The sequence below is a fragment of the Stegostoma tigrinum genome, chromosome 1, assembly GCF_030684315.1.
Source record: "Stegostoma tigrinum isolate sSteTig4 chromosome 1, sSteTig4.hap1, whole genome shotgun sequence".
Lineage (NCBI taxonomy): Eukaryota > Metazoa > Chordata > Chondrichthyes > Orectolobiformes > Stegostomatidae > Stegostoma > Stegostoma tigrinum.
The window spans coordinates 1,650,016-1,665,654 of record NC_081354.1 but is presented as its reverse complement, the minus strand read 5'-3'; the positions used below and the strand labels follow the sequence as shown (position 1 = coordinate 1,665,654).

The following is a 15,639-nucleotide window of genomic DNA, read 5'->3' as shown; positions in this document are numbered from 1 at the left end:
TTATAGCCATCTAGGGATTCACTTGAGCCTGATAGCTTAAACCCAGTGTATGCCACCACCTTTTTCCTGACCAGAGCTTCGTCAGCCAGAGATCCCTAAACCTGCCACCTTTTCCCTTCACCCTAACAGGGTCATACTGTCCCTGGACTCTAGATATCCCAGTTTTAAAAGCCTCCCATTTGCCAGTCATTCCTTTTCCTTCAAGTAGACTCACCCAATCGACCTCTGCTAGATCCTGCCCAATGCCCCCAAAATTGACCCTGCTCCTGTTCAGCACCTTAACCCGTGGACCTGCCCTATGATTCTCCATAAATATGTTAAAACTAAGAGAGTTATGGTCACTGGAGCCAAAGTGTTTTCTGACTGACACTTCAGCTTCGCTTCCTAAGAGGAGGTCCAGTGTTGCACCCTCCCGGGTAGGGCCCTCTACGAATTGATTTAAGAAACTTTCTTGGACACATTTGACAAATTCCACGTTGTCTGGGTGGCCATGTCAATACAGGGGAAGTTAAAATCCCTAAGCAATACTGCTCTATTATTACTACAGGTATCTGCAATCTCTCTAACATGTCTGCTTCTCTGCTACCTGCTGGCTATTTGTGGGCCTGTAATACAATCCCAACAGAGTGACCACCCCCTTCTTGTATCTAAGTTCTAACCATATGGCCTCATTTGATGGCTCCTTAAGAATGTCCTTTCTAAGCACAGTTGTTATGTCCTCCATTATCAAAAGGGCAACTTCCCCTTCTTGCTTACTTATACTTCTGTCATGTCTGTAGCTTCTGTATTCTGGAACATTGAGCTTCCAACTCTGCCCTTCTCTCAGCCATGTTTCTGTTATGGCTATACTATCCCAGTCCCCTGAGCCACTTCATGCTCTGAGCTCATCTGCCTTACCAGTCAGGCCTCGTGCGTTGAAATAAATGCACTTTAAACCAGAAATCTTTTCCCTCCCTTTACTGTGTCCCTGGCTAACCTGAATAGTAGACTTGCTCTTGATGATCAATGCATTTTCCCCTGACTTCTCGATGGGCCCTCTCTTATTCAGTGTCCCATCCCTCTTCCAAACCAGTTTAAACTCTTCCAGGTAACACTAGCAAATCTCCCAACAAGGATATTGGACCCCGTCCGGTTGAAGTGCAACCCATTCCTCTTGTACAGGTCACCTCTACCCCAAAAGAGATCCCAATGATCCAAGAACTGAAAAGTCTGTCCCCTACACCAGCTCCTCAGCCGCGCATTCATCTGGCCTATCTTTCTAATTCTATCCTCACTGGTGTGTGGCACTGGGAGTAATCTGGAGATCACCACCCTTGAGGTCCTACTTTTTAACCTGTTACCCAACTCCCTGTACTCATTTCACAGGACTCCATCCCTTTCTGCACATTAGTACAAATGACATAGGTAGACAGGTAGACTCTGGCAGTTCACCCTGTCCCTTCAGAATGTTCTGTAACTGCTTCCTGGAGACGACACACCATCCTGGTGTCCCTTCTGCCATCACAGAATCTCCTGTCTGTCCCCTCACAATTGAGTCTCCTATCAATATCGCTCTGCCTGACTGTATCTTTCCCTCTGAGCCTCAGAGCCTGTCACAGTGCCATCTGACTTGACTGTGCTGCTGCTGCTAGCCCCTGAAAGGTCACCCCACCCCACAACAGTATCCCAAGGTGGTATACCTGTTATTGAGGGGAATGGCCACATGGGAACCCTGCACTATCTGTCATCCCCACCCTCTTACCTCTTCTGGTGGTCACTCAGCTCCCTGTAGCCTGCATCTTAGGAGTGACCACTTTGCTATAGCTCTTATTAATGATGTTCTTTGCATCCCGGATGATCCTGAGTCCATCCAGCTCCAGCTCCCATTCCCTAATGCGGTCTGTCAGGAGATGTATCAGGGTGCACATCTCGCAGGTATAGCCACCAAGGACACTAGAAGTCTCCCTGATCTCCCACATCTGAGTATGTTTAAAATAAGAGAGTCATATTCATCCAGCTTCTATGAAATATAAGGGGGATAGAAAATAGAAGGACCTGCTGAGAAGTGATTGGATGCGATGGAGTGTATGCAAGAGTTAAATATCCCTAACGGTACTAATTATCTACGTTATGGATATTATCATGTTCCCCCCCAAACAGAAGTGTTGGGGAGAGTGCTGTTCTGGACATTGGTATTGTCCCTACCCCTGAACCAGGAGGCCCGGGTTCAAGTCCCACCTGCTCCGGAGGTGTGTCATAACATATCTAAATTTAAGAACAACACCTACAGGGATCTGTGATATCCAGAAACAAAGGTGGAATAAATTATCATAGAGAAAACAGAAGGATACGGAAGATATGGTGCAATGGTAGTGTCTCCATCTCTGGCCCAGAAGGAGTTGGTACAAGTCCCACTGCCATCACAGTTTATCCACCTGCATTTCTGTCTCACTTGAAACTCTGAGCTTGACTTTGAATCTGCTCCTGAGGATGCATGGTTTAGTGGCACTTGTGCATTTGTAATGTCCCCATCTCCGGCACGGATGACATCAAGAGCAGTCTTCTTTGAAGATGTGTCACAACATATCTGAAAATGCTGATGAAAATAACTATTAGAGTCTGTAAAGATCAGTTCTAGTTCTATCTTGCTGCAGCTGCTCTTCTGAAATATAACGGTTCATGTGGGGCTCAGACCATTTGGACCTCCTAGCCTGTTTCTGTGATGTGAAGTTTGGAACTTGGAGTGATTGAGTGCGATATGTTGAAATCCATTCGCTTCTTTATCCATGTTACATTTCGTGACTTAACTCCTGTGGCTTGGAGAGGCTGCCTCTCTAAATTTGCCTTTTCTGTGTTTGAAAGTGGAAGGCTGTCCTGCGATGGTTCATGTTGCTGTTTATTTGTGTATTGTTTGAACTTTGTTTTTCTGAGTGAGTAGGCAATCAGGTTAGATTCCCTACAGTGTGGAAACAGGCCCTTCAGCCCAACAAGTCCACACCACTCCTTGCAGCATCCCACCCAGACCCATCCCCCTATAACCCACGTACCCCTGAACACTACGGGCAATTTAGCATGGCCGATCCACCTAGCCTGCACATCTTTGGACTGTGAGAGGAAACCAGAGCACCCAGAGGAAGTCCCACGCAGACACGGGGAGAATGTGCAAACTCCACACAGACAGTTGCCTGAGGCTGGAATTGAACCTGGGTCCCTGGTGCTGTGAGGCTGCAGTGCTAACCACTGAGCTACCGTGCCACCCATCAATGGGGAACCCAATGGGGAACAGGATAATGTTTCTGTTATTTATAGTCTGCTGCTGACTGCAGCCCTTCGCATACAATGGGACTGGGTCAAAGAGACTTAACTTATGAGAACAGGTTAATTAAATGAACTTTGTATTCCCTCAATTTCAGGAGATTGTCAGACCTAATTGACGATTAAGGGAACAGTTGGATAAAGTGAAACTGTTTCCTGTGATGTGAGTGATGTTCCCCCCTGCCCCGCCCCGACAGTGGGGCCAGAACCTTACAATTCAAGTCAGTCCGTGCAGAGGTGCACAGAAATCTGAAACTCTTCCCCAAACAGCTGTTGAGGGATACTGGAGAGATACTGGAAATCTGAAATAAAAATCAGAAAGTCAGAACCTGACTTCAGAGTTCTCAAATGTTAACTTTGTTCCTCTCTCTACATTTTTCTGTTTTGATTTTTTTAAAAAATCTAAAGGCCAGGCCTAATCCGATTCGATGGTGGACAGGCTCAAGAGGTTGAGTAGCCTCCTGTTATTCTATGTTCATGCAAAAATATTTCCTAATCAGTCCCATTGTACATTTTACTCACTGAACATGGTTATTCACAAAACTATCTAACTTTGAACATCTCCCATACTGAATCATGAGTGAGCTGGTTTGCAGATTAAAAACATTTAAATGCCATGTTCCATAACTCCGGTGATCTCTCTGTCTATGACCAACATGCTCTTTTCTTGATTTGATTACTGCTGAATGCAAATATTTGGTTGGGTGAATATTGTTATGAGGCAGACGTGACACACTGACGTGGAGTTGCTCCTTGAGAATCTTGTACAGTTGTGGAGGAGGCAGATGTCTGGCTGAAAGTCTGTTCATTCATAACGTACTCTCCCTGCCGGGTCTGCTTTCCTCCAGAAATGCCAGACAGGGGAATCGGTCAGTACCTGAATTGTTCCTCCTTTCAAAGTTCAATTCAAACAACTTGGTGAGAGGACTAACCTGCCGGTTGAGGGGAATAGAGCAGGCTCAGGCAGAGTGAGTCAATGACCCTTTTATGTATGGTAAGCCTCTGTACTTTTGGTTTATTGTATTTGTCTGTATTGTCCATCATGAGGAAAATTTAAATTATATTGAATATGGTGGGTGGGATTAGTTTAGAATGGTGTCTTGGGCACCACAGACATGGTGGACCAAAGGGCCTGATCCTGTGCTGAACTGTTCCGTATGTAAGGAGAAATAATACAATATTTAAAGCCATTTTTATTAACAATACATTAGTATTTCAATCCTTGTAAGTATGAAAGGAGATTGTACGTGATTTCTGCCTTTTTTTAAAAAAGTCCTAGTTTAGTAATGCGTTCTTTACTGAACTTCTGCATGAAGTTTTATATTGAAGATTGTTCCTTGTGAAAAGCATTGTTTTTAAAATGGAACATCTTCTGTAATGCATTGAAATTGTACAATAACTAAAAAGCTAGAGTTTTTACCAAAAACATGATGATCGGTTAATCAAGTACAAACTATTAGCAGTAAATCATATTCTTTGGAATGCTACCATGTTGTATAAACAAATGGAACTTGTACTGGTATCTTAGTGGATTTACTATTGTTATTTTAAAAATCATCTTTTAAAGAAAATCGATTTTCAATGTATCAGAGTCCAAACTGTCAGCAGTCTTATTTTCATAATGTAAATCTTAATAATGTGTGTGGATATACAATAGGCAACGCTTTTAAGTTGCTCAAAACCAATTCACCTAAAGTCAAAATAGATCATTATATAGCTTTAAAAAGAACATAAATGCCTTGATTTACAGTATTGTCATTTGGAATATTAACGGAGAAAATATGTTACACTGTCTGCTAAAATACAGACAGGAGTGAAAAGATAAGGTGAGCTGGGATTTGACGATCTTTCTCCAGTGTGCCTGTGGGTCAAAGTTTGAACAGTTTGCTGTAGAGCTGTTTATTCTCTGTGTGTCTGGCAAATCTGTAATAAATTCACGGACACTTGAGATTAGCCATTGAAGAGAAATGGGGAATTTATAATGTCTGGTCATATTAATAAATTAAATAGTTTACAAGTTGTTGATGAAGTAGGGACCATAAAACGATTTTAAAACAAATTGGATAGTTATTCTTAAAGGAAACAGGGAAATGAGTTTCATCTTCATGACTGGAAGAGCTGATGACCTAGTGGTATTATCACTGGCCTGTTAATCCAGAGACCCAGATAATGTTCTGGGGACCTGGGTTTGAATCCCACCTCGGCAAATGGAATTTAAATTCAATAAATATCTGGAATTAAGAGTCTAATGATGACCATGAACCCATTGTCGATTGTTGGAAAAACCCATCTGGTTCACTAATGTCCTTTGGGGAAGGAAGCTGCCATCCTAATCTGGTCTGGCCTACATGTGACTCTAGACCCACAGCAATGTGGCTGACTCTTAACTGCCCTCTGGGCAATTAGGGATGGGCAATAAAAGCTGCCTAGCCAGCAACACCCTCAACCTATGAATGAATAAAGAAAAGAATAAAACTTCAATTGAGGAGCTACCTTTGGCTAGGCTAGGGAAGGCTAAATAGCCCTTTGCACTGCAATTTCTCTGATTCTATGACTGTGTGCCATAGTCCCAGAGGACCATTGGGCTGCTCGCTCGTTAGAATGGCTGGTGGTGAGCTCAACCAGTGGGTCACCATACTGGTTAGCTCAGTTAGCTGGATGACTGTTTTGTGATGCAGAGTGATGCCAACAGTGCAGGTTCAGTTCATGCACCAACTGAGGTTACCGTAAGGCCCCACCTACTCAGCCTCTCCCCTCACCTGAGGCATGGTGACCCTTGGACTAACCCACAACCAGTCTTCACTGTAATGAGAAAGCAGCTCTGTGGTGCTCTGGGTCTGTGGTGGCTTCACTTTTACATACCTGGCAGTATACCAGTTTCTGTTATACTGTTTGAAACACTTCAGAAAATTATTTCCATGTTTTATATGGTTTAAGGTAGCTGGAAATACAGGGTTGATTTCTGTACTATTTGATGAGCAATAAGCTACTGTTAATATGGGGGAAGTCCCTGGTATTTCCAGGATACATGACATAGTTGTGTGGCAGTAAGCAGCTAACTTATTTTTGCCTCCATTCCAGTGAAGTGCATGTGACTCAGTAACTCAGTACAACTTTAGCAGGTCAGGAATACTCAAAATCACGTGGGTCTGTATGTTGAAAACTGGAAAGTTCCCCTTGTCAGTAAGTGGAGCCACTCTTGACATTGTGCAATTGTAATAAGTAGTTACATATTTCTGAATGGCTGATGATTCAGTTGTGATGCCATACTAACTCTGTTATGAATGTTAATTGGGATTTTAAAAAAGGCAGTTTTTCAGAAATTCCCAAATACTACTGGGGTTGGTAGGGATAAATAATAAAAGCTCTTCTGTACCTTTTAGAGAGACATTCAATCTCAGCCACAGCTCACTGTCTTCATTGGATGTAAGGTAAAAAAATAAGTGGCAGAATGTGAGGAATAGAAAGTTGCTCCCGGTCAATGTCCCTCCTCTTCATCCCTAGCACCCAAAGCAGAATAATCAGTTACTGTCTCTCCAAGTTGTTTTTCTGCTTGTGTAAGTAGCTGCATTTCAAATGATAATTAATTAATTAAGTGGCTTTCGATATTTTGAAATTGTGCTAAAATGCTTATCAAAATTGAGTTCATACCTATTTCCTGGAGGTGAAAATTTCATTCGTGCAGACTGCTGCTGTTTGAAAATTTTGGATGGGTCGAAACAAGTGATTCGCTGAAAAAGGTTATAAGTATTACCCCTGATGGATGTAGTTTGGGTGTGAAAATCCCTGTCTGATTCTAACACTTGTGCTGGTGACAAACTGTTCGATAGCAAGTGACACCCATCAGTCTGTGTCCAATTCAACATAATATAAACAATTTCAATAACTTTCCAATGTACCTTTCCAAATGCTTTCCAAAATCATCATCACCTGAATATCACAGGTAAAAATGAAAACTCGCTTAATATTTTCATGGAATTGATAATGTTGCTAACTGTGCAAATGAGACAAAATATTAGAAATTAATCTGTGGCAATTCAGCTGGTTTACTGGGGTGGAACAATGTATGATGCCTTTCTCTGCACTCATTTTGATTTCTATCCAGTGCAGATTGTAACAAAAGACCAATGTTGAGAACCACAAGTACAAATTGCCAATTATTTTATTCATTTATAAAATGTGGACATCACTGGCTGGCCAGCATTTATTGCCTGTACCTGGTGTTGCCCTCGAAGGTGGGGGGTGAGTTGCCTTTTTGAACCGCTGCAGTCCATGTGCTGTAGGTAGACCCATAATACCAGGAGGGAGGGAATTCCAGGATTTTAACCCAGTGACACTGAAGGAACGATGATACAATTACAGGGTAGTGCGTGGCTGGGAGGGGAAATTGCTGCTACTGGTGCTCCCGTGTATCAGTGGATCATCTTTTAGCACCCACGCCTTTTGAGCCCTCCAATGCCATCACTTTCTGTCCACCTGAGGCCACTTGCCCCAGCCCCAGCCCTTGCTGTACGTTGACCACATCTCCTGACCTTCCCCCCCTCTGACACTGAATGTACTATCCTTGGCAATTTTGGCCTTATCATGACATTGAGCAGTTTTCCTGCCACCTCTGTCTCCACGCTCACCTCTTTGGACAGGACTATCCCCCTCCTTGTTCCGCTGATCCCTTCACTTGGACCCCTTCCCTGGGCCTCTTACCTGTCCTTGATATCTTCATTGAAAACTGCCAATGTGACATCGGTCATCTCCATTTCTCTGCTCGTCTCACCCACTCTAACGTGTCCCCTTCTGAAATTACTGCACTTCGCTCTCTTAAGTCCAACCCTAACTGTGTTATCAAACTGGCTGACAAAGCTGGTGCTGTTGTAGTCCGGCACACTGATCTTTACCTTATGGAGGATCAGTGCCAACTCTCTAACACTTCTTCCTACCGACCCTGGACCATGACCTCAAGTCCAAACATCAAGCCATTGTTTGCAAGATTGTCACCGATTTCGCTACCCCCGGAGATCTTCCCCACCCCACTTCCTCCAGCCTGGTAGTCTCTCAACCCCAGACAGCCTGCTTCCACCTCTTTCCCAAAATCCACAAACCAGACAGCCCTGGTAGACCCATTGTATCAGCTTGGCCCTGCCCCATCGAGCCCATTTTCTCCTACCTTGACACCATCCTTCCCCACTTGTTTAGACCCTGCCCACCTACATCCGCAATACCTCTGATGCCCTCCAACTCATTGACAATTTCTAGTTCCCTAGCCCCAACTTCCTCCTGTTCATCATGAATGTCCAATCCCTCTATACCACCAGGACAGTCTGAGACCTCTCTGCTTCTTCCTTGACCAGAGGCCTGAACAATCCCGCTCCTCTGCCTGGCTGATCTTGTTCTGTCACTGAACAATTTCTCCCTTAATTCATCTCACTTCTACCAAAACAAAGGAAGTGGCTATGGGCACCCTCATGGGTCCTAGTTGTGCCGCTGTTTTATGGAGTATGTGGAGCAATCCTTATTCCCGTCTTACACTGGACCCGTCCCGCAAATCCTTTCTCCGTACATTGACGACTGATTTGGTGTTCCTTCATGCTCCCACTGGGATCTTGAAGACTTCATTCATTTTGCTTCCAATTTCCATCCCTCTATAATTTTCAAATTGTCCATTTCAGACACTTGCTTCCTTTCCTTGACCTCTCTGTCTCCATTTTAGGTAATAAACTGTCCACTGCCACCCACTACAAAGCCACTGACTCCCAATAGCTACCTTCACTGCAGGTCATCACACCTCACATCCTGCAAGGTCTCCATCCCATTTTCCCAGTTCCTTCCTCTATGTCACATCTGTTCAGATGATGCCACTTTCCAAAACAGTGTTGCTGATATGCTTGCTTCTTCCATGACTGTGGATTCCCACCCACCATCGTTGAGAGGGCCCTCAGCCGCATCCAACCTATCATCTGTGTTTCTGCCCTTGCCCCTCCCCATCACTCGCAACAGCGCGATCGGGTCCCCTGGTCCTGACTTATCATCCTCTGCATTTAAAGGATCATTCTCTGCCATTTCAGATATCTCCTGCCAAACGCCACCACCAAACAAATATTCCCCTCACTCCCCTGTCTGCATTTTTCAGGGATCATTCCCTCAGGGATGCTGTAGTCCCTTCCTCGACTAGTAAACCACCTTCCCACGTGGCTGCAGAAGCCCGAAATGTCAGTTCTCTTGCTCCTATGATGCTGCTTGATCTGCTGTGTTCATCCAGCTCTACACCTTATTACCTCAGATTCTCCAGCATCTGCAGTTCCTACAACTCTAAGTAAGAAGTGTTATTTATTTGAGGTGTTTGGAGCACTCTGAGGCCTTTCAGCCTCTCTGCTCAACAATTTTATATAGAAAAAAGCCAATCTGGGTCCTAACTCCATCTACTTGCCTTAGTTCTATAACATTTGCTAACTTTGCCAAATCAAAAACTATTAATCCTAGTCTGGAATTTTCTAATTGATCACTAGCCTCAACTGTGTTTCTTTTGGGAGGGAATTTCTGATTCCCATTCCAATGGATGGGGTTCGCCCGTCCCATCTGCTTTTCCTTTTTCTTTTTCTTCCAGTTTGTTGTCTTTTTTAAAGTGTTTTAGTTTTTTATTTAAATTTACATTGTGGAGAGAGCTCAGCCATGGAGGCAGTGTGGCAAAGGCTTTGGAGACTGGAGCGTGGCAGCAGATGGGACCAGCAAGACTTTGGCCAGTGGAGGAGGGGCTGGCGAGTTTGAGTGGCAGTCTGCAGTGAGAGACTCAGCCCAGCAGAGTGGGGAGTGAGTCCTCATGGGGAGAGCTCAGTGTAGAGTGACTGCAGGCCATGGCTATAGAAGGGCTGTATTGTTGAACTTTTAACTACTTTCTTTATTTTTCCACTTTGTACGTAAGATGGTGCTGGGAATGGTGACCTTGTACTGCACTCCTGTATCCCTGTACTTGAGTGCACATTACAATAAAACCTAATTCTAATACTGATTTTGAGAGTGGAAGTGTTTTTTGACTCATGGCCTACCTTAAATTTAACATTCACTTCCTTGTTGTAGAATCCTTCGAGAAGGTGTGGGATTGACCAGTGAACAGACAGGAAAAATGCAGGAGTGTGATGCCCATGATAAATATTTGTCATTACAGAATGTTTCCTGTTTTAAGGGTGACCTCCTTTCAGCACTTGGTGCACAGTGAGTGAAGCCGTTCCTGCTGTATTCAACGCTGATCTCGGTGAATTCTTTTAGGAAGGACAAACATTATAAAGACAGCAGCATGTAAAATCTGTCTCCACTTGAGTTCAGGACTGAGGAACTGTCAATTGTAGCTTCCAGTGTAGAGCTACTCACAACTTAACGACATTATCACTGTACAATCAAACACACACAACAGGAATGTTCCACCATGGGGAATAGAGAGGTTCATCTAGCATTGTTGGTGATTGCCATTGGGATTTGTTGTTTTGATCTGTGTGAAGGCAATGTTTTCTGAATCACTGTGCTGCCCAATTCTGACCTCTTCAACATTTCTGATTTAGTTATTCCACTATTGACGACAGTTCCTTAGACTGTCTGGGTCCCAGAATTTCCTGTCCATATCAGATACCTATTTCAAGTACTTACAGATATGCACCTAAGTCAGATGCCTGTATTTCTGTGTGAGATGCTCTGTAACAATATTGCAACGGTAGTAGATTTGCCAACTTTAGGTACATTTAAGTCGTCATTGGATAAGCATATGGGCATACATGGAATAGTGTAGATTAGATGGGCTTGAGATCGGTATGACAGGTCGGCACAACATCGAGGGCCGAAGGGCCTGTACTGTGCTGTAATGTTCTGTGTTCTAAGTTTTAAAATGTACTGTTATAGAATGTTGACTTTGGAAGAATTAAGGTCTCTTTTATGAATTAAGAGTAAAAACTAAACATTGTTACCAAAGGGCTGTTATGGTGTGAAAGTGCAATCGTGATGGGATGAAAAGTTGATTATTAGATAAAATTTAGCTTTAGCTTGTCATTAAGTGTAAACTTATGACATATAAAACAAAGTTAATAATACCCGGAGTTTCTGAATTGTATCCGTCGTAAATGTTTATCATTCTTTCCACAAATATTCCTCCTTTCTAAAATGAGCAATGAGCAAGGTGTCTGTCCTGATTGATTAGGTTGAATGAATCCTGTGACTTTTTGTATCAGAGTCAAGAGAGCACAGGATGGGTTTGTAAAGAACAACTTGAGGGAAATGTGGGAAGTATAGCTGGAATGGAATAGACTGCATAGTGTTTTCAGGGATTTATGAAAGAAACAGGAAGCTGTTTGACCGGTGTTTCTCAAGGTTGATATCAGATGCTATACTGTGATGTCTTCATTTATCAATAATGTAATTGTCTCATTCTGTTTAGATATGCAACTACGTTGGACAAGCAAAGATTGTTGTTCAGTTGGTGACCTATGGGAAGGATAATGTACATCTCCATGCTCACAGTCTCGTTGGCAAACAGTGTGAAAAAGGAATATGTTTAGTTCAAGTGGGTCCCAAGGAAATGATTTCAACGTAAGTTTGAACTTCTTTTAAAATTTTTTTTTGGGTGAATAATTCAACATCACAACTTTCTCTTTCTTACAATGTAAATGTCATCATGTTGTTAGATTTTGAATATGTTTTAGTTGCATTAGCTACTTAGTGTAGATCATTTCTAAACAACCCGTTCAAAGATGTTATGCAAACCTCTAGTGCAGGTGAAACTTGAACCTGGGACTCCTTGCCAAGAGTGGGGAACACTATACTACACCGTAAGAGCCCTCAGAACAAACGACGTTGCTGTCGGTCTAGAGTCACATGTAGGCTTGACCAGGCAAGGACAGCACATTTCCTTCCCTAAAGGGTGTTAGTGAAACAAATGGATTTTTATGGCAGTCAGCAATTGTTACCTGGTTACTTTTAGGCTAGCTTTTTAATTCAGGATTTTTATTGAATTCTGATTTCGCCATGGTAACATTTGAACCCATGACCCTAAAACATTAACCTGGGGTTCTAGATTACTATTCTAGCACCGCTACTTACTCTTGCAGTGATAATACCATGAAGCTACCACTTCCGTGGATCTCTTCCCCCATATCTTCTCCCAGCCTACCCCATGTCCTTCAACCGGAATATCCATCCTCAGGTAAGGAAACCAAAACTGTACACAGTTTACCAGATGGTCTCACCAAGGCCCTATACAACTGCAGCAAGAATCCCTGCTCCTGTACTCGAATGCTCTTGCTATGAAGGTCAACATACCATTTGCTTTCTTCACTGTGTCCCTGCATGCTTACTTTCAGGGGCTGGTATACAAGGACAGCCAGGTCTTCCCCTTTCCCAAGCTTTAATCATTCAGATAACAAACTACTTTCCTGTTTTTGGTACCAAAGTGAAATAACCACACACTTTTATTCACATTGTACTGCATTTGCATGTTTCCTCTCACTCGCTCACCCTGTTCCAATCACACTGAAACACCTTTATATCCTCCTCACAGCTCACCCTCCCACCCAGCTTTGTGTTGTGAGCAAATTTGGAAATGTTACATTTAGTTCCCTCATCCGAATCATTAACATATATTGTGAGTAGCTGGGTTCAAAGCATTGATCCCTGCGGTATTCCTCTAGTCCCTGTCTGCCATGCTGGAAAAGACATGTTTATTCGTACTGTTTGCTTCCTGTCTGCCAACCAATTCTCTATCCAGGACATACACTACTCCACCAGTTTTAAGGAGAACAGTGAGGAATTCCTCCTTGACTCTCTGAGATAGTTGAATGAGTTTTGGGCTTGTTTCTGTGTGAAATCGAACTGCGGTGGTACAAAGTGGGAAATGCCTCTGGACTGCATCCAATGTCGATACACCTCATGACCTCACCTTATCTCCTGAGCATTCTAGAAACTTGTCGGTCACATATTAACTAACACACTGTAGCATTCTTTCAAAATAGATTGTTTTACATATTGGTGACATTAATAGAATCAAAGGAGACCATTCAGCCCATTGTCCCTGTGCCAACTCTTTGAGCCATCCAGTGAGACCAACTCTCTTGCTCTTCCCCATAATCACATCACTTTTTATTACAATTATTTTTCACTTTTATTTCTTTGTAAATTCTTGTTAAATCTGCTTCCACTGACTTTTTAGGCAGTGCATTCCAAAGTAAACACTGTATTAAATACCTGTTTTTTTTGTTTTTGGGAATTATCTGTGCCCTCTGGGTTCCAAATCTTCTTTAAGTCAAAACAATTTCTTCTTATTTACTGTATCAAAATCCTTCATAACTTTGAAAGACTGCACTAATTCTTCCCTTAACTTTGTCTGCTCAGTGCAGCACAATCTCTGCCTCTCTGTATAATTAGATTCCCTCATACAAACATTTTAATCAATCTCTTATCACCAAGACGCGGCATTTTTCCTAAAGCAAAGTTCCTATAATTGTTTACAATACTCTAGCTAAGGCATAACCCCAGAAATATGTAAAGCTTTAGGATAACTCTCTTGCTGATGTATTCTAGACTCTTGCTTCAGATTCTGTGTGCCATAGTATTAAACAAGCTTTTCAGCTTTAATGTTCATCTTCAAAGATGGGTATGTCCACTCCTGGAGCCCCTTTTAAAATGATGCCATTTAGCTTCCACTGTCTCGGACTATACTCAGCAGAATGTATTTGTGTTATCTCACTGTAATTCCCATGTGAAAATCTGCAGACGTTCAGTAGTGATGTGGGCCACGAACATTCCACTTGACATTGTGCCTGTTTTGACTAAACTTCTTATTGGGTCTGGATAAGTGAGTACTACCCAATACGCATGTGGACACCCCACAGGACAAACAGAAACAGAATAGAAAGCATTGGCTCAGGGAAGGCTTGAGTTTGGGAGTTTCAGGATCAATGTGTCAGGAATCTGGTTGACTGAGCAACAGCCTGTTGCATGGAAATAGCATTTTTTGTCAATTCATGGTGTTTGTTACTTCCCCAGATTTCCGAACCTTGGTATTCTCCACGTGACAAAGAAGAATGTTGCCAGTACGCTTGAGCAGAGAATGACACAGGCTTATGTGATGGGTTATAACAATGGAGTTGTAATTCACCCAGAATTAAATCATCGACACAACGAAGGCTACGGTCAGAGGGAGCTCACAGGTCAGCTTCAACTTATTTGCAATTAACTTGTGATTTCCCATTCACATGAAATCTTGATCAAGGTGCTGTTGGGAAGAGATAGGAATATAACAACCAGCCTGTTGATCAATGCTTATACGAGAATTTAAAAGTTTCAGGTATTGTACGAGAATTTTAAGATATCTGAAGGCTCAGAATGATTAGGTTTTATTTTAAAAACACAGTGAGTTGTTATGATCTGGGACATGCTGCCTGAAAGGATGGTGGAAGTAGATTCAACAGGAATTTTCAAAAGAGACTTGGATAAATAGAACAAAGAACATTACAGCACAGTACAGGCCCTTCGGCCTTTGATGTGCCAACCTGTCATACCAATCTGAAGCCCATCTAACCTACACTATTCCATGTATGTCTGTATGCTCATCCAATGATGACTTAAATGTACTTAAAGTTGGCGAATCCACTACCGTTGCAGGCAAAGCGTTCCATTCCCTTACTACTCTCTGAGTAAAGAAACTACCTCTGACATCTCTCCCATATCTTTCACCCCTCAATTTAAAGCTATGCCTCCTCATGCTCGCCGTCACCATCCTAGGAAATAGGCTCTCCCTATCTAACCCTCTGATTATTTTATATGTCTCAATTAAGCCACCTCTCAACCTTCTTCTCTAACGAAAACCGCCTCAAGCCCCTCAGCCTTTCCTCGTAAGACCTTCCCTCCATACCAAGAAACATCCCAGTAAATCTCCTCTGCAACCTTTCCAAAGCTTCCACATCCTTCTTATAATGTGGTGACCAGAACTGTACGCAATACTCCAACTGCGGCCGCACCAGAGTTTTGTACAGCTGCAGCATAACCTCTTGGTTCCAGAACTCGATCCCTCTATTAATAAAAGCTAAAACACTGTATGCCTTCTTAACAACCCTGTCAACCTGGGTGGCAACTTTCAAGGATCTGTGTACATGGACACCAAGATCTCTCTGCTCATCTACACTACCAAGAATCTTACCATTAGCCCTGTACTTTGCCTTCCGGTTACTCCTACCAAAGTGCATCACCTCACACTTGTCTGCATTAAACTCCATTTTCCACCTCTCAGCCCAGCTCTGCAGCTTATCTATGTCTCTCTGTAACCTACAACATCCTTCGTCACTATCCACAACTCCACCGACCTTAGTGTCGTCT

The 15,639-nt window shown here is 42.8% G+C and overlaps 1 protein-coding gene across 4 annotated transcripts in view; it reads left to right on the top strand.

The window, feature by feature from the left end:
- The window catches only part of LOC125450732 (nuclear factor NF-kappa-B p105 subunit-like), a 92,894-nt gene that overhangs the window by 37,856 nt on the left and 39,399 nt on the right, over positions 1-15,639 (top strand). For all 4 annotated transcript variants that reach the window (XM_048526825.2, XM_048526832.2, XM_048526843.2 and 1 more), the window contains exons 6-7: positions 11,708-11,859; positions 14,311-14,474. In XM_048526825.2, coding sequence (XP_048382782.1) covers positions 11,708-11,859; positions 14,311-14,474 — 316 coding nt within the window. The remainder of the gene's footprint in view (positions 1-11,707; positions 11,860-14,310; positions 14,475-15,639) is intronic.